This window comes from Oryzias latipes, chromosome 22 (genome assembly GCF_053564925.1).
Source record: "Oryzias latipes strain Hd-rR chromosome 22, Olatipes_Hd-rR_3.1".
Lineage (NCBI taxonomy): Eukaryota > Metazoa > Chordata > Actinopteri > Beloniformes > Adrianichthyidae > Oryzias > Oryzias latipes.
In genome coordinates, this window is record NC_136258.1 from 23,468,599 (window position 1) to 23,493,439 (window position 24,841).

A 24,841-nucleotide genomic window follows, 5' to 3' on the forward strand; every position below is an offset into this window, starting at 1 on the left:
CTTTGAAATGCCAAAAATTGTGTTTTGGGAAGGCTCTGTTGTGCTTGATTCAGCTGCAGTATGTGGGCTGATGGTTCATGTAGGTTGTTTATTTGTGATTACAGTTTTGTGGTCTAAATGATCAAATCAAAGAAAAGATTCCTGACAGAAATCTCAACATATGCTGGCTGTTCTTCATTCTGGAAACTAACCCCATTTTTCCTCTTATCTTCTCCCCTCTTTCCCATATAGTGACAGTTACGCGCGCGTGAGAGCAGTGGTCATGACTCGGGATGACTCCAGTGGTGGGTGGCTTCCTTTGGGAGGTGGAGGCCTCAGCTGTGTCACTGTCTACAAGGTTAGCCGTGCAGAGGACAATGGCAGCATTCACAGCGGTGAGAGTGGCAGCAACCTAAGCCCGTGTAGCTCCAGTCCTAGTCCGAGTCCGAGCCCTAGTCCAAGTCCCACTGCTGTGGAGTTTCACATCAAGGGTGAAAGGCTCAAGGACAAACTGGTAAGAAAATGTTAAGCATGCATGTTCTGCGAATATTTGTATGAGCAAGAAATGGCATGAAACCTCACTATACAAGACTCCCATCTTTCTCTCAAACACACAGGAAGTGTTTTTGGCCTTCCTCCTCCCTTTTTTTTCCTCCTGAAAATAAATGTGTGACGCATCATGACGTCATGAAGGAAAAAGAGCGGATTAGTCAAGAAAAGAATGTGGGTAGATGGATGTGGGAAACAAAGATCAGGAAACAAAGCTAAGGATGAAGTATAAAAGAATTCAAATAAAACACCACCATTTCCCCACCACTTTACATTCATCCTCCTTCCCTTGTAAGGCTGTTGCTTGGATCAGTAACTTTGCCTTTGTCCTGTTGGTTGAAGACTGTTATTTTTTTAAAAATATCAATGATTATTCTTTTAGATTATGTTACTATAAAAGAAACTTTAAATCCTGGAGTTAAAAAACAAATGCAGATAGGAGTCATCTGTTAGAAAGTAATTTTGTCTATAAGGTCGGAGGATGTAAGTGGGATTTGATGAATACATAAAGAGGGCCTCATAGGTAAAAAGAAATGGTTACATCCTAAAACAGATAAGTTTTTCTTTAAAACATCATAAGTAGCATTTTTTTTATTTCAATTCACTCCATGTGTTTATATTTGTATGTGTTAGTAGCAAAGGAAAAGGTGTGAATGGAAAACTGTGGTTCATAGAAAAGCATTTCTGTCAATGACTGCTAGAGGACACACTAAAACATGTGTGTGTCTGTCAGAATCCACCTATTGTGTTTCCATTAATCACACAGTGAAGAAAACAGTAATAATTTTTAAAGAGATATACCTTTGGTCTTCAAATTTGAAATGCCAAAAGAAGGGAAAGGAAACACCTGAAGGCTATTTAGTGTGATTATGCTCAGTGTACAACAAACTTGTATGTATACCGTATATACACACATAAAAATACAGTGAGGACATGTGTAGCTATATTGGAATGATGTGATGGGGATGCAGAAGATAGAGAGGGCTTGAGAATGGAGTAGGGGAGAGGAAATAGGGGAGGATCCAATGAGATGGGAGACAGAAGATGACGAGAGAGGTGGAGGGGTTCTGTCTATAAGCGCAGTGATGCGGCACAGACTGTGCTGGTGATGACTCAGCTGGCTCTCCATATAGCCACCAATCAGTCTCCTCCTGCCCCCCCCCCCCCCCCCTTTTCCTCTTACTCTGATTCTCTAGCTCTGTGAAAAGTACAGCTATAACTGGCTGGTGATTAGTTAACGCACCGGCTCTTCAATTATGTCAAATCTCACGCTAAGTTTTTTTACTATGCTATTTAAATGTCTCTCCTTTGTCAATTTTTTTGTCAGTGTGGTGTTTAGTAATACGATAATAAATGTATTATTGTAACATCATTTGTGAATAAACAAAATGACATGTATACGTGTAGACTCTGTGTATGTGTATTTGTACAGACATAATATCCATTGTGTGTTTGTGGACGAGCAGTGAAAGGGATTCCCTCCGTTCCCAGTTTTTGCAGTCACACAATGTCTTTGCTATCTCCTGCATGTCTCACATCCCTCCGTCTTTGTCCCTCTTCTCTTCTAACATATCCTGTCCGTGTTCCCTTTCTGTCTCTCTTTCTTGAAAGGTGGCTCGTCTTCTCTTCTTTTCTTTGGGCACATTGTGGAATGTGGTGTTAAGTGTCATCCTGCCATGCAACTGTGATACTTCCTCCTCCGTCAGGCCTTGTTGCATGCTCACCTTTCCTGCTTTGGCTCCATTCAGTCTCGCCTTGACAGTCACTCCCAGAGGCACTGTGGAGCCCTCCTCCCCCATTCATTGCCACCCCATCCTCTTCCAAACATTCCTGCTGTCTTCCCTCACCTCACCTACAAGCTCCAGGAGCATAGGCATTACCTTGGCCTCTTTTATTGGTCCTTACATTCTGCAATCGCTGCACGGAGATGAAAGCTGTGAGTTACAAACACACAAGCACTGAGATTCCAGAACAACTCACACCGATGAGTGACGTGTATAGAAAACGGGTACACTCCTCCTCTGACACATTTCGTTCTATCATCAGCCTCTTAAACTATTAGTTGCACAAACCTGAAATGGATCGTTGCCATTTTTCTGCCGTCGTCTATTGTCATCGTGAATAGTTTCCTTTCGGAACGCTTTCGTTTAAGCCTTTTGTCTTAATAATTCCGATGCTTACATATTGTCTCATGTCAATCCATTTGCACATGCTGACACATTCACACCCTGTTAAGCCACCTCTTTTTTTACGTCAGTTAAAACCTCACAGATTTTAATGGCCGTCTCATTTCATTTAATCCGCCTAGGAGAAGTCCAGGAGGCAGCTCAGTAGCCCTGATTAATAATAGGCTTTAGAAACTTAGCCTCTCTCTGCACTGCTCATAGACTTCCTGGCTTCGAAACTTACCCACACACTCCCACCCCCCTGCTGCCTTGCTCTTCAATTTTAACATCATCTGTAATCAGAACCCTGCCATTAAGAATGTGTTTTACAAATTATCCAAAAAATCTTAGACAAATTAAAGGGTTTAAGCTCAGTTTTCGGTGATAGATCTGGAGGTACATATTTAATTCTAGATGTGGAAATCTTGTTCGATACTCTTTTTTTGTTGCTTTTTTCATGTGGCATTAAAGGAAAATTGAAAAGACCAGATGAAACCAAGCAGGATGGAGAATTAAATGTGTTCCTGTGTAACGTTTAGTGTCAACCCACATGTAAAGTTTAGAGATTCAAATCCAGCTTCCTGCTTTGTGAACTAGAGTCCCTCTTGTTTACTTTCAGGTGGTCCTGGAGTGTGTTCTGCAGAGAGATCTGGTATACAACAAGGTCAACCCTATCTTCCACCACTGGAGGATCAATGACAAGAAATTTGGTCTGACGTTCCAGAGCCCTGCTGACGCCCGCGCCTTTGACCGAGGCATACGCCGAGCCATCGAAGACATCAAACAAGGTAAATATTTAAATATTTGCATCAAAATGAAGCATTTATTGGCCTTTTCCTTCAATCTGCAAATAGCAAGATATACTTCGTATGACCTCCAATTGTTGGTGCACATACACTAGCAGCCTTTTCAGTTGACAAAGTGAATATGTCATGAATGGTGAGCATTTACTGCCAGTAATTTGGGTTTGTTTATCTTTGCTGTGTAATGGCTGACCTAGCTTCTATGAGCATTGTTGACTCCATCACCACTGCTACCTGCTCATTGAACCCAATCGTGACCACTCCTGTGTTATCTTATCAGCCCCAGCTGCCCAGACATTTTTTGCTACTTCCTGTACAGACTGGCTGTTCAACACTTTGTTGTGGCAGATATAAGAGATATAGGAGTGGATCGCACAGTGAAGGGAGGTAAGTTATGGTGGTTAGAGGGGAGGGGGTTGAGATACGACCAAGCTTCAGGTAAAAGAAACCTGACCCGGCTCCTCCCCCCCCCCCCGTCCGTCAGTCAGACTCAGGTACATGTGAGAACTGGATATGGAGGTGTCGTGTGCTGTGTTTATACATTGAGTCAAACTGTAAGCCTTGGATTCTGATAAACAAATAGAACCCGTGGTTGTAAAGTCATCCATTTAGCCAGGAAGCTGGCAGCTCTGAAATCTGCCGCCAAGCTCCATGTTGCACAAGAGGTGAGCTTTCTGGCTGGCTGCAGAGCTATAATGTTTATTGCTCTCCAGATCTTAAAATCCTGGGTAGCACAGAGGAAGAACAACAGAACAAAAAAGAAAGGCCTATCACTGATGGCCATCAGTTGGTTCTTGCTAGCAAGCATTTATCTAAGATTTGAACTTCCTGGGCAAACACAATCTTGGAGAAAGTTTTTTTTTTTTTTTTTATAAACGGTGTTTCTGGTCAATTTGACACAGACTAGAAGAAGGAAGATTTCTGCAACAACTTGGTTACAAGTGTTCTGTATGAACAGTCATTCTTCATATTGATAGGGTGAAGGGAGGAACCTGGCTGGACATTTTTAGTGGTTCAGCCAGACGATTAATCATCAACTTAAGTTCACAATCACGTTTTTTTCACAACAGAATAAAAAAGGAGTATTTGAGACTTCACTATTCAGTAAACAAAAATAAAAATCAGAATGTCTCTTTCATGTGGAATAAGTACAGTATATCATACATATTCTTCCTAACACCGATTTTGACACGCTTTAAAATGCTTCCAAATTTTCCTGTGATTATAATCCGCAGCAGTGGATGATAGGTTTTGACTCCCAAGCTCCCACACTTGTCTCTCCCATTCCTCGCTGCCCCTGCTGTCGTTCTTTTTTTTACTCTTTCGCCTGTCTTCTGTTGGTGCTGTGAATGCCTTTCATCAGCAAAGGCAGGCGAGAATTTCTGTATTCTGGTTGCATTGCTGTGCTGCTGTACAGCTTTATGAATGTGTGTGTGTGTGTGTAGGGAGAATATGTTTTTGCTTGCGCGTGCGTGCGTGCGTTAGCACGTGTGTGCATCAGTCTTGCAGTCCTCTGTTGTCATGGCAACGGCGGGCACATGGCTCAGGCAGCTTCGTGGCCCATCACTTTTTAAGTCGTGCTGCAGGAGGCCTCTTTTGCTCAGTACTGGAGAAATGCCTACACAAACACCTTTCTGAGCGACTTATGTACAGACTGAGGAACAGACTGTTTACCACAAGCCCTGTTCATCTTTGGTCTTCACTGTGACAGCAAGGAAAAAACAAACTGAGACCGATCACAACAGCCATCCCTTCAATGATGTCTATGTTATTATTTAACCAAAGTCTAAGAAAACGACGATTGGCCTGATGCCTTTAATGCAATTTGACAAGTTCTGCAAAGTGCTTGTTCGCTGGAAAGGTTTTTGGTCTTTTTTTTTAGAGGTTGCTTGGACTTGGTTGTTGATTGTATCCAACATGTTTTGAAAAAAATGACATATTAGAAAAAAACCAACACTGTGTACCTCAACTAAAAACTAATATTTGTGATGGTATTGGCTGATATCTGCTCTTCTTGGAGCCAAATCCCACTGCAAATACAGGCCTCTTAGAAATAAGTCAAGAATTCTTACACCATTTACAGATCTTCTTCAAATAAGCAAAAAAATCTCCCAATTGGGTAAGAAAAATGGTCTGACCAGGTTCTAATTTTCAGAAAAGATTCTAGTGCCTAAAATTTGTTTTCTCAAACTAAGATTGTTTTGCTAATCTTTCTTGGTAAAATTATTTTTCATGCAAGACACTATAAGAATTTCTTTCTAGAAATGGTGGTCTTTTTATTCTAGGATTGCGTTTTTGCAGTGCATTTGTCCATAATACATGCCTGCTTTAAACATGAAATAATAAAAAGCTGCTACATTAGCCAGTAAATAGTCTACCAATCAAAACCATAGAAACTGTATTATTTAAAATAAAAGCTTTGGACTGCACCATCAGCAAGATGACATCTTTTTAGAGTAGCCCATACATTTTTCAATGTTGAGGTCAAATGGTTCTAGCTTTACATGTTATTATGAACTTCTTTAGGCCACACCAACACTTAGCAGCTTTCGATTCCCTTTTAGATTACAGATATAGGAAAGCAGAAGTCTTGATCTGCTGTGACCTAGCTAAAATCAGATTAAATTAGTAACACATTAAGCAGAATTATATTGTTTCTAATATAATTTTTCTTAGGTATGTAGTATAAAGTATGAAATACATTCATTTGATTTATTGCAAAGTTGAGATTATTGGGTTTTGCTACAGATATTTATTTAGTTTTTTTGTTTTTCTTACAAAATCCAGTTTTAAAAAAAGAACAGGGGTGTTGCTGATTTTTTTTAATAAAATTTAATTTATGAATGAAGTAAATATCACTTGTTCAAATTTTTATTCCAATACCAATTTTACGAACATTTCTCAAAAAGCTAACAAATTAACCATTTTAACAAAAGCTTCCATAATACATTTCTGATTTTTTTTAATTTCAAACTAACAAAAACAGACTTTGTCTGAAAAATACAAGAAATAGCTTTAAAGAAAAATCAAAACACAGATTTCATTCATTTAAATTGTTTTATGTAATGGAAGAAAGACTCGATATTTAAATCAAAACAAAGGTTTAGTAACGCATCAAACTGAGTTTATTGGTTTGATTTAAACCAGTAAAATGCTGAAGTAATTCTCTCTCATCTTGTTTCTTTAAGGCTGTCGTCCATTTGGGGAAGGAGATACTCCTGAGGATGTACTACCGGTAAGTAGGTTCAGAGTCTTGACTTTGTAGACAACATGTCAAACAAAAGACAAAAACTACCACATAGATGACAAAGAAACAGTTGAAAGTGTGTCCTTTAGTGAAGAGGCTGAATCAGGTTACAAAAGTTTGATAGTCAAAGAGACAAGTGGGATGAGCTTGGCACTTTTTTGTGTATTATTGCCTGATGTAAAAATGAGCAGGAACCTTTTGTCACTACATGATGATTTAAACCAGTTTGATCCCTTCTTGGTCCAGTTTTGTAGATGTAGTGTGAAGTTGGTCTGTTCTCTATGCTGTTAAGCTTTGTTCATGTCTTTAAATGTGACAAAACAGGGATAAAAAAAAAGTTTATTGACATCAACACATTTTTTTAGATAACTGATAACCTTAAGACTGCTTTAGATTTACATACAGTTGCCTGTATTTTGGTCCAATCTTCCATGCAGATTCTCAAGAGCTGTGATGTTTTAGGACTGTTGCTGGGCAACACAGACTCTCTCCTCAGGTTCTCTGTTAGCTTGAGGTCCAGATATTGGTTAGGCCACTCACCAACCTTGAAATGCTTTTTTTTACTTAGCCATTCCTTCCCAGGCAATGTGTTTGGGATCAATGTCATGCAGAAAGATCCAGCCACATTTCAACCCTTAGTGCTCTTACTGATGAAAGAAGGTTTTTGACCAAAATCTCAAACGTGGCCACATTCATCCTTTCATTGATATGGATCAGTCATCCTGTCCCCTTTACAGAAAAGCAGCCCCAAACCATGATGTCTCCATCTCTGTGCTTCACAGTAGATCTGCTGTTCTTGAGATGCAACTCAGCATTCTTCCCCCTTCAAACACGGTTTGCGTTTACACCAAAGAGTTCCTTTTTGGTCTCATTTGGCCTCATGACCGTCTCCAAAATCCTCCTCTGGATCATCCAGAGGTTGTCTGACAAACTTTAGACAAGTCTGGACATGTGCTGGCAGAGGGACCTTTGGAGCAAGGCAGGATTTGAATCCATGATGAAGTTTTGTGTTACTATAGTAACCTTTTTTACTGTGGTCCCAGCTTTCTTCAGACCACTGTCCAGTTCCCTTGTATATTTGTTCCACATCAAGTGAGATCGTGCATAGAGCCCCAGGTGAAGGGAGGTTGTCAGTTATCTTGCATTTCTTCATATTTTCTAATAATTGCTCCAACAGTTTATCTCTTCTCACAAAGCTGCTTGATTATTGTAGATTAGTTCATCCCAGTCTTGTCCAGTTGTACAATCTCATCGCACGTGTCCTTTCACATCTCTTTGGTCTCGGTCATGGTGGACAGGTTGCAGTCTGACTGTTTAAGGGCGTGGTCAGGCGTCTTTTATACAGATAACCAGTTCAAACAAGTGACATTACTTTAGGTAACAAGTGGAGGATAGAAGAACTTCAGTGAGGGGCAGATGTCTTGCTTGTTTGCTGACCCATTATACAAATAAATTCATTAAAAATCAAACCATTTGATTTCCTGGATTCTTTTTTTTACATTCCGTCTCCAACAGTTGAAGTGCACCTATGATCAACAATGCAGACTTTAAGTGGGACAACTTGCTGATTTTCTTTTTTTGTCCCACAGTGTGTAATCCTTATCTTTAGGTGGCTTTCTACATTTTAGATTTCATCAAATGTTTGTGAACAACTTACCGTTCCTGGATTACATTATATTTCAGTTTTGCACAACTGTGTACACTGACATCATTGCAGTGCTTAGCACCTGTCATGTGGCAGGATAGTCTGTAGGTATGAGTTGTAATGAATGCTCTGTTTTCTTAAGCAAAGAAAAAGGCTTGTGTGAACACGCCCTTTATCATTTGTCTAAGTTATCACGCCTGTCACAGAAAAGTCGGTCATCTGTTCTACTTTGGGTTGTTAAGACGGTGAGACCTTATCACAGACGTGAGAAGCAGTTCTTAAAAAAATTTGTATTAACAAGAAGTTTTTGGAACCACTGCGTTGTACAAAATCCTTCAACTTTTGAACGATATTTTCTGGATAATAACACTGTTTTAGATGTGACTCTTAAATTTTATTTTTCAGCATGGTTTTATTTGTAAATATTCCTTTATGTTCTACTACAGAAGTAAGACAACGAAAACAATGTTATAAAAATAGCATGTTTAGCTGGTTTGCTAACCAAAAGCAACCCTAGAGCTCTTCTAAACTACTTTACAGTATCCTTGGGTTAGTTCAGAAACAGAATTAGTTTTTGCCACATCCTTTCACCTCACATTCTCCATCATGTGCTTTGGAACACCAGAACAGGAGGGAGAGCTACGTTCTTGTTCTCGTGGCAAAGTTCCTCTTTAAAGAATCAAGCTGAACATACAGGAAACTCATTGGCACCACTGTTGCTAGGCAGCAGGGGGGATGCATTTAGAGAGTGGAAGAAGGGGGTGTTCACGGGGTTCAGTGAGCCACTGAGGGTGTCACCATGGTGATTTGGCATCCGAATGTTGCGGTCAGGAGGCTTTGGCTACAGGGAAGGAGAAGTGAACCAGTGGCAAGTGCTGCAAGGAGCTGCAAACACCACCAGACAGTAACTAGTTATATTAACGGTTCCTGTGAAGCCGAATAGTGTACTTTATCAGGGTTTGTCTGCAAGCAAGAGTATGTCTTTCATTAATGATGGACACTCTGCTCATTTTTCTGGCCTCAGGTATCTTTTTCAAACCAGTTAACCAGTCCGTGTATAATGAGGCACATTCACGCATGTGTGTGCAGTGATGATGGTCTCCTGGTCTCCTCCACCCACATCCTGCCCACTGAGGCTGAGCAACCACATGTGTGCCCTTCACAAACTTACCACATTCTTCTCCTCACTTCAAACTGACTCAACACACTGTGTGCAAACGCAACACGTTTCAATTCTAAAGTTGTTTCACAACACCGTCCTCAGCCGTGATGACCCCCTGCCAGGAGTCACGCCGTACCACCTTCCACCAGAACAAAGTCAACTTTGTTGTCTTTTTCCTTTCCTTATGCCACAGGAAGACGTCCACATCTAATTTAGAACTGGCAGGAAGCTTTGTCCCATCGGTTTTCTGCAAGCACTGTTTACTGGTCAGTTGACCTTTACAGTATGGTTTCACAAACAGAAACTAGGTTAAAAGTCCCTTATGGTTTTTGAAAATTGTAATCGTTACGATTAATCTAGTCATCTGCAAGTGCAAACATCAACATGTAGCGGAGCAGGGAGCTTTTGGCTCATCCAGCGTAACAAACACAGCATCTTTTTCCCTCTGCTCCTGATTCACAACAATTCCATTTTTAATCTAAATTATCTTAAAATATGTCCTCCGTCATCTGAAAAAGGCCACAAGAACATGTTAAAGACACAAGATTTATATCGGAGTGGTTCTTTAAAAGTCCTTTCAGCTTACGTCAGGTTTGTTTTGCTAGAAAATTAATTGTGGTTCGTCTTTTACTTGAAGTTGTGATGACTACATAATGCTAATGTTAGGGAGAGTTTTTGTTTGTTGTGTTGTTGTTTGGTGCTGTTTGTGCTCATCTTAGAGAGATTCTACCCCCTGGAGTACTGTATTTTTCAGACTACCAGTAGCTCTGGAGTAAAAGTCGCAGCGGCCTAAAAATGCATTATAAAAAAGAAAACCTATTTAAATGGGACTGGAGTACAAATTGCACTTTGGCGAGAAATGTATTTAACAAAATACGGGAACCTTTTATCTTGAAAGACAAATACTAATAACAGAATACATCACAACAACATACTGAATATATGTACACGCTTCACTACCGTTACACATTGATGCTTATTTAGCTTCATGAAACATAGGAGGAACCTTTGAGTCGTTTTGGAACAATTCTGCTGAATACGGCGTAAGACTGAGCGGCGCTTCGTTGCCGTCTGTTACAAATACCGATACACATCTACAGTGCCCTCTAGTGGTTGTTGCTATTTCTTTTTTAAAAGTCACAAATAGATTGCACCTGAGTAGAACCCCACCTCCGACCAAACTATGCTAAAAAAAAGTGACTTATATGGTAGTTTTTGTGCATCGAAACAATCGAGTCTGTACTCTCCTAACTTTGGCGTGTCTGTTTCTGCGGCTAAGACGTGGTTCTGGTCCGAGTTGGAGTATTGACTTTTAAATATCACTTCAACTTTCCTTTGAATGATGCCTTTAAAACCAAAGCTTGCGCTCTCAGTAAGAGTTTTTGCATGTGGCCTGACCTCAGCCTTCCCCGTCCTGAACCTCTGTACCTTTAAGGGCGGAAGTGCATGTACTTCTGATGTTGGTGTGGAGCCAGGTTGCCTCTGGCTTTCAGCCCCCCTTCCTGTATTCCCTCACCCAGCCACATCTCCAGGGTCAGATCAGCTCCAGATTGGCCCCACGCATGCCTTTGAATGGCTGGGCTTAGGCAAGCGCTTTAAAAGGAAGCCCAAATCTGTTTCCCATTTCGCCCCCTACCTCTCCACCCCTCTCTTTTTTCCCTCTTTCTTTCACACACACTCACACACACACACACACACACACGCACACAGCTGTCATCTGGCTTTTAAGTTCTGAGCTGCATTTCTCCAGCTGGAGCTGGTTTATGACATTCCCTCTGCAGACTCATGGCCTCTGGTGCTCTCTGTGTTCCTCTTTCTCTGGCTCTCAAACACAGACACACACAAGAATACAACACAATCTCATTTTTTCCTGTTCTGTTCTTTCTCTTTGCTCTCTCCCTTTCCTCACATTCCCTTGCAGACACGCTGGACGTGTGTTACACCGCTTGGTTATGTCAAAGCCAAAGAAAGAGCAAAAATCACACATGCACGTACCATGTGTTAGCAGTCTAGGGAGACGAGCTGGGGGGGGGGCAGTTGGAGGAGAAAAAGAGGGAAAAAAAATAAGGGGGGGGGAGTCAAAGGAAGCATCTCTTAGCAACCACAGGACAGTAATTACTGTAGCAGCAGCTGGGAGCAAACCAGATTTCCGCTGTGCGTTAAAGCGTGGGCTACTTTACACACAGCACTGACTAACCAGAGCCAGCAGCCTCCTCCACACGGAGAGGAGAGCAGAGGAGCAGAGAGGAGGACTAACCTTGCCTTGATGATATCGGGATGTGTGTGAGAAAAGAGCGTAAACCGTCCACAGAGCACAGCGCTTATGCTCACACTGAAGCTATATGAGGGTACTTAACACCGGCCACAGAAACAAGCTGGAAGTTTGGAAGGTGGCTGCATTCAAGTACCAGCCTAAAGTATCTCAAAGTGGATTAAATTGCTATATTTGACTTTTCTGAATGATAAAAATGGAGATGGAGATATTTAAGTTTCGTAGATGTCATACAAAAATAACTTTATTTGACGCCATCTGTGGCTTTAGGAGGTGGAGGTCCTCCTCTCACACATGAGGCAGCTTCCTATGTGTAATCATGGGATGGATTGGCACAAGGTGGTGGGAATATGGAAGCGTGTTTCTCTGTCCTCATTTTTTTGTTTGTTTGTGAACACATGCAAGCCTGATGGGAACTCTTAGTTCTTAACAGAAGGGCCTTGAGTCATTGCCACACAACAGTCGCTAGGCAAAGTGCAGCAGCAGGATGCCCCCTGGTGGCTATAGGGGGACTAGCACAAAGATAAGTTCACAGGCCTTTAAATAAAACTGATTTTATAATAAAAGCCAAATTGCTCATCTATGTCTTTGGCAGCTTTAGTTCAGATAGTTTAGCTCTCCCTTCTGTGTATTTTTAGCATCATTTGGACTTTTTTGATTATTTTCTGATCAAAGCCGAAATTTATATCTGTAAAAAGTTTAAATGCACTGAGATTTGTTTGGTCTTGAAATGCAAATCACACCATCAAATCACTCAACCCAAAAATATGTTAACAATCACAACAACAACGACAAAAAGATAAATAATGAAAAAGTAACATTAAATTTTGAAAATCAAGGCAAAATCCCAGAAACCAAAATACAATTTTGGAAAACAAGTGTAATTTCCAGAAATCTAAATGAAATGTTAAAAACGAAACAAAAGAAAAAACAGAAAAGGTTTGTACTATGGGACATCTCAGTTTGGATGGTGATATTGTGATTCACTTCATGCCAAAAAATGATGGACAAACGTCATCATTCAATCATCACCTTTTCCGGTTTCTTTGTGTGTCATTTTTTTAACATTTCATATTGATTTCTGGAAATTGCCTTATATTTCTTTAATGCATTTCTGCATTGAGTGACCTGTTGATGCGATTTGAACTTCAGAGCCACCGTACTTTCTAGTCCCCTGCTGTACAACATGAGCAAAGCACATTTATCCCAAAAATCTGGATTTGGATTATATTTGTGTTATTTTATTCCGATCTCAGTTGAACTTTTTTGTTGACTAATCTGAAACTGTGTGCCTTCAGGTATGTGAAGAGCCTCCCTCCATTTGTACCCCAATCAAAGAGCCCTTCTCTCCTCTAAACCCAATCGAGCCATTCAGGGGCTACTATGTCCGCGCTCAGGCGTTCGATGACAGCCGCCGCTACCTGCCACCTCAGGTGTGTTTTTTTCTTTTCTGGTGTGCATGAAAGTTTCCTTTTTGTGTCGAAGTCTTCGATTAAATGTTCTCTTTTGACGGTTTCCCCTCAGTCAACTCGCCGCGTGGGTTTCCGTATAGATGAGGAGGAGATTGTGCGCATAAACCCGCGCAAAGACGTACTCATCCGAGGTTATGAGGACTACCGCCACCCCGTCATGTGCAGGCGCGATGCGGACCGGGAAGACCTGGACTTCTCCTCTCCTTCTCCCAAACTGGACAGTAAGAAGTGCGAGTACCTGTTTCCCGACGGCCCCGGTGGAGACTCCCACTCTGGCCCTGGTATGGGCATAGGAACAGGTATGGGCCTGGGTCTCGGCAAGGACACGGCGATTAAGACTCAGCCGTCACCCCTGCTCAAGTGTAAAAAGGGTCGTCGACGAAGAGAGGACGGCGAGCGTTCACGCTGCATTTACTGTCGAGAGATGTTCAACCACGAAGACAACTGGCGGGGGCAGTGCCAAGACGCCCCCGACCCCATCAAGCAGTGTATCTACAAAGTCAGCTGCATGCTCTGCGCGGAAAGCATGCTGTATCACTGTATGTCTGACTCCGAGGGGGACTTTTCCGACCCCTGCTCGTGCGACACCTCCGACGAGCAGTTCTGCCTCCGCTGGCTCGCCTTGGTGGCGCTCTCCTTCATCGCGCCCTGCATGTGCTGCTACCTGCCGCTGCGCGCCTGCCACCACTGCGGCGAGGCTTGCCACTGCTGCGGGGGCAAGCACAAGGCCGCAGGGTGACCCCGCGTCGAACACTGGGACACCCTCAAAGCTAGCTAACAAAGGCAGAGCATAGAAGCGGAAAATGAATAGCTGGCATCCTTTTTTCATTCCCCTCTCGGATGGGGTGATGTGATGTTGAACCCCAGCTCTGGGAGAGCTTTTGGAGATTTCAGTTTGAGTTTGTCGCTGTCGAGCAGCTGTGGAGGACAAACCATGCGCTTTGTGGGGGCTCTGAGCAGCAAGCTAAGTGCAGGAGTTTAATCTGAGTTGAAAGACATCATGATCAATAGACTTGAAGATGCTACTACATACACCTGTACACACACAAACACACATACACTCGTCTCCTACTCTGTCTTCTACGTTGACAAAGCCAGGCCACATACCAGAATCCTACTGCAAGTAAAGTGTAACTATGAAGGAAAACGCCTTGTACAGACAAAAAGCTAACGATAACAACAAAACAAAACTCTGATGTGTTGCGGTAAAAGGTACTTTGAGTATGCTAAAAGGGATATACTCTTTTTTTTTTTTTTTGGGTGAATTTGCCGTTGGGGAACAGTGGCCTTTCCTTCGTGGCTCGAGCATTCACTGACAATGCAATGACTAGACAGGGAAAAGTGCACTAAAATGGTATCCCCCCCCCCTAAGTAAAAGTAACCTTTAAGGAATTGTTGTGGTACATTACCATGTTTAGTGCAACTTTAACATTTAAAAAGATTTTTTTTGGGTGGACGTATGGCCAACTGACCCCCTCCCCTGTTTTTTTTTTTGTTTTTTTCTTATTTTAGAAGGTCTGATCTGGCAACAAACCTTCACTGTAGTAACATGTTAGCTATGCTTTGCTTGGCTGATTGTAAACATTAGATTCATTCCAAAATAAAGGGACTGGTTCCATTTTAAGAAAGAGCTAAACATCAACATTACAACTATGAATCCCCCAGCATTGAAAAAAAACAAACATCTTTAGCTATTTGAATTGAAATCAACCCATAATATGATTGAATTTGGTGAACTGTTTCAGGATTTTATTTACTGCTGTAGTGAAATACCATTTTCCTGTATTTTTTATTTTTTTTTTTGTAATTAGTTTTGAAGCAAAGGTTGGTATGTTACTCAACCAGCAAGTTTTGTTTTGGTGATTAAAGGGGTTCCAGTGCTCCTTGGTTAAACGATGAGGCACTTAATTAGGATATATTTAAAAATTGAGAACCTTCAGATTTCTGAATTAGTCTGTAGATGAATGTCATTAATTTAACACCCGGATTGGAATGGGGGGAAAAAACAACAACCTTAAAGCACTGCTTGCCTTTGGTTGCAGCACCCTCTCCGGATCTTCCCCTTTGTCCTCTAAATGTTTTCCCTTTTTGTTCTTCATGTACTTGGTAAATGTGGTATTCCATTGTTCCTCTCCTCTCCTCCATGTTCTCTTTTCTTCATGTGAAAGACCCCGAATGAATGCGTTTTATCTCCACTCTTACAAAAAAGTTATCTTTGTGTTTGTGTGTGTGGGTGTATTTATGTCACATGTCTTCCTGTTCACAGCCGGTTTCATGTTATAATGTCACCGCTGACCACGACTGGTAGGAGAATGGCATGTGGGTTTTTTAGGTCTGAACAAAGGAAGGAATCACACTCGGATGATGAGATCCATGCCTCCCTCCTTTTGTTTGGACATGTTACAGGGTTCTCGTTTAGTTCTAGGTAAAGTTAGATAACAGGTTTAATACACGTTTTCCAATAATGTGTGTTTTTAGAAAAAAGCTGCAGTTTTCTATTACAAGGGCTGAGTATTCCTGGTGTTGGGATTGGACATCAAGGCAATCTGGAGATCCCAAAATTGGTCCCACATGTTGTGTAAAACCACAGTGGGTCCTTTTGGAGGGTGATGGAACATGCATGATCAGGCCATGTTGATTAGAGCGTTTTGGACTTGAAATGGACCCAGGCTTCTTTTCTGCATCTCCAGGGCGGAGCCAAAATAAGCAGCGATTGGCTGAACGACGGTAATATCAGCAAACAGACAGGAGTTATGTCAGTCAGTCAGTCAAAAACGTAAACAAACAGGGTCAGAGCTTGCTCGTGTGTCTTTCTATGTATGTGATCATTCTTTCCACATTTTCCCACATCTAGACCCCCAACACAAGAGCTAACTCACTCAGACCTGTGTAAATGAGGGTTAAACCCCGTTTCCCCCCAAAACGTCTGAACACTCCCTGTTAAAACGATAGAATGCAACTTCAATCTGGACATAAGCACACGATCTTTCCTTACTCCTCTCTGGTCAATGCTCCTTTTACTTTCTATGCAAACTCTAAAGTGTGGCAAACACGTTGACCTCTCTGCAAACTGAGTCAGTGAAGAAACAGGACACTTTAATGCTCTGTAGGTAGTTGACCAACCCTCGGTACCAAACTAAACAACCTTGTAAATAAGTAATACTATATTTAAGTACTGCTAATAATCCCAGCTTTATCGTCTTTGAGATTTGGAAAATAGAGCTGTATTTATTGTTGCTGTCAGCATATCTTGTAGCTTGGAATGACAGCATTTTGTACATAGGTCACATTTTAGTATTATTTCACATTGAAAGGTAGAGGGCTTTCTGATGGACTATTGAGCTTCTGTAGTTTTGTATGGTAGACAGAAGGATAGTGCTAACACAGTACAGTAGTGACAGTTCGCTTCTTTTTAAAGACATATAAATATATATATATATATATATACATATATAGAGTAGTAGATATGCATACATGTACTACTCTATATATAAAATCACATGTGTACATTCACGTATAAAGCTGCTAGATACAATCACTAATTTTATTGTGTTGACAGAGAAAATCAGCAGGATCGACTGTTAAACCTAAATCTCCATCTTACAGCAGTCATGCGTTCGATTCCTCTGTGCATTTTATTTTACCCACAGGTGTGTGTGTGTGTGTGTGCGTGCACCCAGGTTGGTGGCTGTGTGGGGTTGGTGTGCAACCAAAAGTCTGGTTGCCTGTCATATTTGCCCCCCTCCTCCCTCCCTGCTGCTTTTTTTTTTTTTTATTATTTTATTTTGAAAGTCGAACCAAGGTGTGGTGAACCTGATTAAAACTTGCTGGCTGAGAAGCAAAAGAGGGCGTGCTTTTATAAAGTGTAGAGAATGCTGAAATAACCCCTTCTTCTTCTGCATTAACCAGCACAGGGCAACCTCCTGTCATGTACTGTATTATATATGCAACGTGTGTCTGTCTGCTTTAATATATATATTTTTTGATCTGCATTATATAAGACTTCAGTTTTAACCACTTTGCTGCTAGTCTTCTATTCTCTTTCAATCTTGGAAATTGTGCATATCTTTGTGAATGCATACAAGTGTACATTCTTGACCTTGTGTAGATTAAAAAAAAACAAAAACAAAAGAAGCTATATAAATCCTGTTTCTCTTCAGTGTATTGTTTAAAAAAAAGGTTACTTTTCACAGCATTTGAGTGGTTTGGATTCTCCGATGCTTTGGTGCACTGATACTACGTGTAAGCTTTTCTCCCATCTTACGGCGCTTGGTGTAACATTTATGTGATTACTTCTAAATAGTGGAGGACATTTGTGTTTTTGAAACTTGCAGTATAAATGGTACTACTCTTGATTATTCTGTAAACACTGCCTGTTTTCTTTCTTTTCTTTCTTTCTGGCACTTCCTGTGCATGTTTCCTTTCTGTGAGATACCTTTTATTTTTGCCTTTTCTTCCTTTCATTTTAGTGCCAACGGCCTTCGCATCCTGACAACCTCAGAAAAGTGCCTCACGTCCATCCTACTTTTCGTTTTTAACACCTCTCTTTCCGGTTTGATCGGTTTTTACATGTCTAGGTATTTCTTATCATGGTTCGAGAATACCAAGTATCTGATGTAAAATTTATAGTACAAATAACTCATGTCATAGTTGTATTTTCTTTATACAGATGTAGCTTGTTACTTTTCATAAATGTGTAATGTAAATATGCATACATATGTTTGTAACTGTTTTTATGTTACATAATACACTTGTAATTTGACATATCAAATAACATTATCATAATAAAATGGTGAGTTTTATTCTTTGGTGGCGTGCGTTTATTTGTTTCCTGTCTGGAGAAGTCGGACAATATTTTGTGTGAAAATATTTCTTTCTCGCTCTGAACGTCGGGTCCCAGGACGCTCTGCTGCAAAGTCGGCACGGAACAGATGCTCACAAAACAATACCCAGCCTTGAGCCAATCTAAACATTACATCGTCAAATATACGAAGGGTGATGAAGATGAGTAATCTGGAAGACTAGGATGGAAAACAAAGGTTAGCTGTTGTCAGCCGATGAATTCTTCTGCGTGGGTGATGGATGCGGTAACGTTACAGGTCTTCAGCTTAGCAACAAGGCATAACAACTGTTGTAAACAAAGGGAAGAGTTCCCTCCTACTTATTTCCTGTGGTATATGACCCAAAAGGGTTTCAACTGGGATTTTTAAAAAAAAGATAAATCTGTGACTATGAACTCCTAGAATATTGTATTTGAACCCTATACAATATATAAAAGTTATTCATTACTAGAGAAAACAGTAAATTTATTATACACAAGGCACGCACAACAGAAAATGGATTTAAACCATGTTTAAACATAAAAAAATACATATAGAATTATTAATATACACGCAGATATACAAACAATCTGTATATGAGTTGGTATATAGGATTTAAATGGGACGAAATGAGTATTCATACATGACAAATGTGTGTCGGATGTTTCCATGAGTGTATGTTTCTATGTGTATTGTGTATATTTACCTATAAGTGTTGTTATATGTGTGTTCTTCCCACTCCCTTGGGATTATCGCTTGTATTTTTTCCCCTTATCTTTCCTCTTAAAGTATATGAAAGAAATAAGGTATCATCATCAATACATTTACTCAGTCTCCTTCTTCTTGGCTATGAAGGAATGGTCTTAAGATGGTACTCCTCCTGAAGTGTGTCATTTAAATTGGGAAATTATGTTTGGTAAATGGTTTTAATCCTTTATTTCCCTTTTGAACGATGCTTCATTTGTGGGGACCATGCAGGAGAAGTACTAGAACCTAAATACTGCATGTGGGTTGTGCCCATGAAATATTTGTCTGATTTTCTTTCACCAATACGAAGTAGTTCATGTTTCTGCCATTGTTGACTCTTATTTTGAGCTTCTGCAAACTGGAGTCATCAAATACTGTCATCTTGTTGATACAGTATATTATTTTCAGCAGATTTTAAGTCAAAGCTTCTGCACAAGGATCTTCCCACAGCTAGTCAATCACCAGTTTCATACAGGTTTCCAGGTGGCCTGCCCTTTACCCTCAGGCCCGTTTGTGCTGCTGTCTCTAACACGTGCTCTGAAGCCTGAACATGTAGAGGAACATTATGTTCAGATTCAGCTAACAACAAATAGTTGTAGGACACTGAGAATGCTGTGCTGTACTGATTGAGAGTGTGATGGTATGGGGCAGCATCTTTTTGAGGAGCAAATGAGGCTATTGATTTCCTGGAAGGAAATGACTGTAAAGGTCTTCCACATGCTACTAAAGCTTACATATGTTGAATGATGAATTATTAATCTGTCAGTTTGTTTTCTTTTTTCAAACCACCAAAGAAGAATCTGAAACAGAATGAGATGTATAGAGCTGATCTGGAAGATCTAGCAATAATTGTCATGGCAGCACTATTAATACTCAGCTACTATGAATGCATGCTGCTTTAAAACATGACATACTTTAATGGGACGAAAAACAGGCTATCCAATTATAGTTTTATTTTCAAGTCTATGCAGGAGATTTTATTTGTTGTTTTCTAACACAGATGCATTGTAACCCTTGTGCTATCCTAGGCACTTTAACATTGAGAGTTGGGTCATCTAGACCCACTAGACAGTTCGTTGAACCTTTTTTCTTCAATGATTTGTGATCTTCACTGGTGTCCATGGATTACATGAAATCTTTCCACCTTTATCCACCTTTGTCATGGTAGGAATAACACGTCAATGTAAGGGTGGGGTCATCTAAGATAGCACAAGGGTTTTAAAAGTGGTTTACCATGGCCAGGTGTCCTGATACAACAGAGAAATCACCACACACAAATTTCCTTACTTTGTTTTTCAAAAGTAAAAAAAAAAAAAAGATTTTAATATAAATCTTTCTTGCGGTTAGATGATTGTACATTTTATTTTAAAAAAATTGGGACTGTACTAGAATCGACGTAAATAGTTCCACTGCGGAACCATGTATTTGTGATGCCTCCGTTTCTAACCGGAGCGGGTCCGTTGGTGTACAAAGGAAATGAATGGGTTGAAACGCTGTTTGTTGACATACATGTGTTCACATCATCGAGTTTTAAATAACTTGGAATAAAAAACTCACGCTGTTAGGAATGGAATGTGACATCTTGGACTCTTTGGATCAGCTCGGGTAAGCTAACCAGCCAGGCATTAGCATGTAACTGTCTCCGCTACCCGAACCCGTGAGCAGTTAGTTTATAAATAACGTTACGTACTTAGCGGAATATAACCATGTACACTGACTGTAATAATCGATTTTGACATTTGTTACGGTGTGCAGCTATGACGGGCCTCTCCTGGAGGAGAAGGCGCTTCTTCGCGCCGCAGAGAGCGGCCTGTCCTCGCCGGAGTACGTGAGCCTCTGCGGCTGGTTGGCGTCCAGACTGAAGCCGCTGTGTAGCCTGGAGGAGAGCATCACCTCCGGATCAGGTCAGCCATCTGACTGCACCAACACCAGAAACTCCACAATGGAACCGTAGCATAAAATAAACATAAAAATGAAAAAATATTTTTGATGCTGAAAAGGCGCTCCTATGACACAGTTTGATGAAAACTCTGTTTATTTCCAATTTAAAAGTGGTGTCAGAGCGAAGAAGATGCATTTGTGGGAAGATTGGAGCAGATTTGTTACCTGGCAAATTCTAATTATTTTTCTATATAGTATAGTTATAAATATTATTTTCATTTTTTCTATTGATTTAAACCTGTGACATCCTCAGGGGCTGATGAGTTTGGATCCTTCATGCCAGTGAGGGGGTTCTGCTAAATTAACCCTTAGCAATTCCTAAAATTACATCCAAAACTTATGGCGATACTTTATTCAATTTTTACAAACATCTGCTGTGGGTGGGTTAGTGGGTGGGTGTCACTGGTGTGGATGATGGGTCCCCCATAATATTGTGTCCCCACTCCAGTATCAATCCAGAATTCTACTTAGCATCTTATTTATAAATCATTTTATGCTTTAACATGTTGGTTTTTACTTATGGTTTTCTAATTTACAATGTTTTTAACATGTAAATAACTTTGCATTACATGAGTATGAAAAGTTTGATTTTGAAGATGCACCAATCTCATTGCTTCTAGATGACCTGGAGAGCCTCCAGGTTGAGATGAGTGGGCTTCTGAGGGAACTTCACTGTCCTTATGAAGAAGGCCTCTCTGGAACTCCTAAAGGCACCGTGGGAAATACCAAGAAGCATCTCCAGTTCCTCTGTATCTACTCACCTTCCTTAATCCAAATTGTATTTGTGTGGTCACGGTGAGCTGTGAAAACTGAAACATTTGTTTTCTCTTTTAGTGTTCCTGAGCTCCGAGCTTCAGGCAGCCCAGATTGTGAGCTGCAGGCAGGCGTCTGATAAACAGCAAAGCAGGAGTCCGGTTTATCGGGAGCTTTCAGCCGTCTGTGAAGCTCTGCGGCTGCCAGAGCCCAGAGGACAGGAGGCTGCAGAAGTCCTCTCTGCTGTCCAGAACAGGGTGAGTCTATTTGATCTCCTCTTAGTATAGAATAAAAATAATTGGAAAGCAGATTTTATAGTATATTTTAAAAGAGACATGTTTTTTGGGGGGCAGTAGGATAGGTGATGGTATTTTTAAATCAATAAATCATCATCTGTCCCATCCTGGATGTGACATTTGTTCTCAGTCTTTGACCCATCCAAAACCGTTAATGTTGTTTATTCTATAGTTACCTTTCAGAATAAAATATGTTTTGCTTCTGCTTCTCCAGAAAACTCTATGAATGCACATATATTTATGTGGCAGCTGCTGGTATGTGTGCTGTAAGAGCGGTTGACTGCACTTGAAGTTTGTTCACGCCAAACCGGTTTCGCCGGTTCTTGCCACTGCATTCCTCTGCTAATGGAATTTTCTGAGATTTTTTGTCTTTGCTTTGCTTATTTGACACATTCAGTTCACAGTTACTTCAATTTCTCTTGGAGAGGAAAAAAAAATCACACACACATTTAAACATTAAGGAATAGATGCCACAGATGAGCTTTTCCCAGGATTCCTTTCTCCTTTGCTGCTCATCCGAGCGGCTGCTTCAGTTTTAAACGCCGATGGGATTTCAGGGTATTTCCGTGCTCCTCCATGAACCTTTAAACTGCAGTTGCCCTAAAGAGGAGAATCCAGTGAAAACATGACCTGAATGACTAAATCTCCACAGGCACACCACCTGCTCCTTTGTTAAAAATAGGAACGCACATCATTTGTAATTTTATATTAAGCAGTATATTAGTAAACAAGAAGATGAGCTGTACGTTGACATGAGTTGGGCTTTTGCAGGTTGAAAAAGTTCTTCAAGAACTTCCCGTCGGTTCTGCAGGAAAACCAGTCCTGAAGAAGTCGCTCAGCAGTGAGCAGTGGGTATGCATCCTGATATCCTCACGTCATTTATTAAAAGTAATGTTTTGTTTTGTTTTTCTTTTTGGACCACAGAGTGCGTGAAGCAACACAAAACAGCCAAACTTTATTCACAAAGAGTTGAAGCATGCAGTAGTACCTATTACTCCAGACTACAGTACCCATAATGCTCCAACAATCCATTAAGGGTCACTTACCACAGTTCTGATTTACCTTTTTCTGGCTGAGATGCACCAACACTGGTTAAACTAATTCCAGTGCTGACATTACCATTACATTTGCTGCGTTGAGATGATCCGATATAGTACAGAGTGTAACAGTAATTCAACGCAGTGTCTTGTGGCTCCTGTTTCAGTAAGAAATTGAACTGAATGGTTCTCTAAGTGTTGAAGGCTGCAGACCTCTAGGAGATTGAGAAACTGTTATATTTCTGCCATAGCAGAAAATATGGAAAATGTTCAGAATAAGAAAAGAACATCCAGAAATGTTGAAAAAGATGTGCATGTAAACATAGTTATTGTTTCTAGATAACTTGGGACACTTTTGACCCTTGTTTGCTTCTGCAGGAAAAGCTGCGAAACATCAATGAAGTACTGTCGTCAGAGTACGAGAGTCGCCGCAGGATGCTGATCAAGCGTCTGGACGTCACCGTTCAGTCCTTCGGGTGGTCGGACAGAGCTAAGGCACGTTCGCCGTCGTCCCCTGAGCCCATGGCATTTGTATGAGAATTTTGACTGATTCTGTTACATAAAGAACTGTTGTCCTAAACCAGGTAAAGGTGGACAGTATGGCGAGCGCCTACCAGCCTAGGAGGCACACTCTGAGGCCCAAGTCCACCGTGGACGTGGCCGACTTGCTGGCCGCCAGGGAGGATCTCTGCAACGTGGTGAAGACCAGCAGCGGCTCCAGCAGGAAGAAGACTGCATGTGCGGTCAACAAGGTAAATCGTTTTTCAACCAAAAATGGATTTGTCGGTTTGGTGGTAAATAAATGCATTTCCATCACTTCACCACAGGTTCTAATGGGAAGAGTACCAGACCGAGGAGGACGACCCTCCGAGATAAGCCCCCCACCTCCAGAGATGCCGCCCTGGCAGAAAAGGCAAGATGGAGGACGAGGTGGAGGTTGGGGGCAAGGAGGCCGTGGAAGGGGAGGTGGATGGGGAGGTGGTTGGAGAGGAGGACACGGCAGACATGGAGATCACGGAGGACATGGAGGGAAGAGGGGACGATACCAGTATTAGCATCAGTGGAAGCAAATGTCGTTTAAACACAACAGCAATTTTACCTCAGCAAGTGTTAGAGCAGCAGCTGCATAGCTCAATAGACTGGGACACAAGGAGATGAGGGTTTGATTCCCTGGAGAAAAATAGGTGCAACTGTTACCAGCATCTAGTTTGGGTCCTACAGCAATACCCGTCACGCTACTGCCTATCCAAGATTTTTTCCTCATTTTTTTAAGTTATTTTGGATAAAAGCGTCTGTTAACCCTTGTGCTATCCTATGACCCTATGATTGACATGTTCTCCCTACCACGACAAAGGTGGATAAAGGTGGAAAGATTTCATGTAATCCATGGACACCAGTGAAGATCACATATCATTGAAGAAAAAAGGTTCTGTGTTGTGGGGTCTAGATGACCATTACTCCCAATGTCAAAGTGCCTAGGATAGCACAAGGGTTATGGACAGCTGATTCAGCTCATCATCAGGCTCTGCAGAAGCCCAACAGTCACCAAAGGCAGGTGACTGAGCAGGGTTCCCCGAGGACCAGGGTTGGGAAACACCGTACTACATTGAAGTGGACTGATGGGCACTTCCTGGTTTCAGTGAAAGCATCTTTTATTTTTTATTTTAAATGATTTTATAAAGCCCTTTGACAGAACCCACACTTGTTAAAGTGATGTTAGGAAATGTGAGTAGTCATACTGCAGCCAAATCTTCACCTTCACTAAAACCACTCAAGCATTGTGTGTGTGTGTGTGGGGGGGGGGATTGGAAACTTAAAAGGATAAATGTCAAATTATTTTTAAATAAATCTGCATTGAATTAAAGACACTAAATAATGTTTGATTTAATGTAGTAAAAGAAATAGGAATGTGATTATTGGATGTGTAATGATAAACATGTACCACAAGGTGGC

General features: G+C 41.0%; 2 protein-coding genes across 2 annotated transcripts in view; both read left to right on the forward strand.

The window, feature by feature from the left end:
* The window catches only part of spred1 (sprouty related EVH1 domain containing 1), a 34,136-nt gene extending 16,040 nt beyond the window's left edge, over positions 1–18,096 (forward strand). Inside the window, exons 2-6 of the mRNA XM_023951392.2 lie at positions 232–493; positions 3,313–3,481; positions 6,685–6,731; positions 13,121–13,255; positions 13,347–18,096. Of these exons, the coding sequence (XP_023807160.1) occupies positions 232–493; positions 3,313–3,481; positions 6,685–6,731; positions 13,121–13,255; positions 13,347–14,033 (1,300 nt within the window). The 3' untranslated portion in view covers positions 14,034–18,096. The remainder of the gene's footprint in view (positions 1–231; positions 494–3,312; positions 3,482–6,684; positions 6,732–13,120; positions 13,256–13,346) is intronic.
* Positions 18,097–20,301: 2,205 nt separating this feature from the next.
* On the forward strand, positions 20,302–24,761 carry fam98b (family with sequence similarity 98 member B). The gene is made up of 8 exons (XM_004082477.5): positions 20,302–20,466; positions 20,617–20,765; positions 21,423–21,551; positions 21,637–21,812; positions 22,623–22,703; positions 23,267–23,383; positions 23,473–23,640; positions 23,716–24,761. Exons 1-8 carry the CDS (start codon positions 20,429–20,431, stop codon positions 23,941–23,943), a joined length of 1,086 nt encoding a protein of 361 aa, XP_004082525.1. The 5' UTR covers positions 20,302–20,428; the 3' UTR covers positions 23,944–24,761.
* The last annotated feature ends 80 nt before the right edge of the window (positions 24,762–24,841 follow it).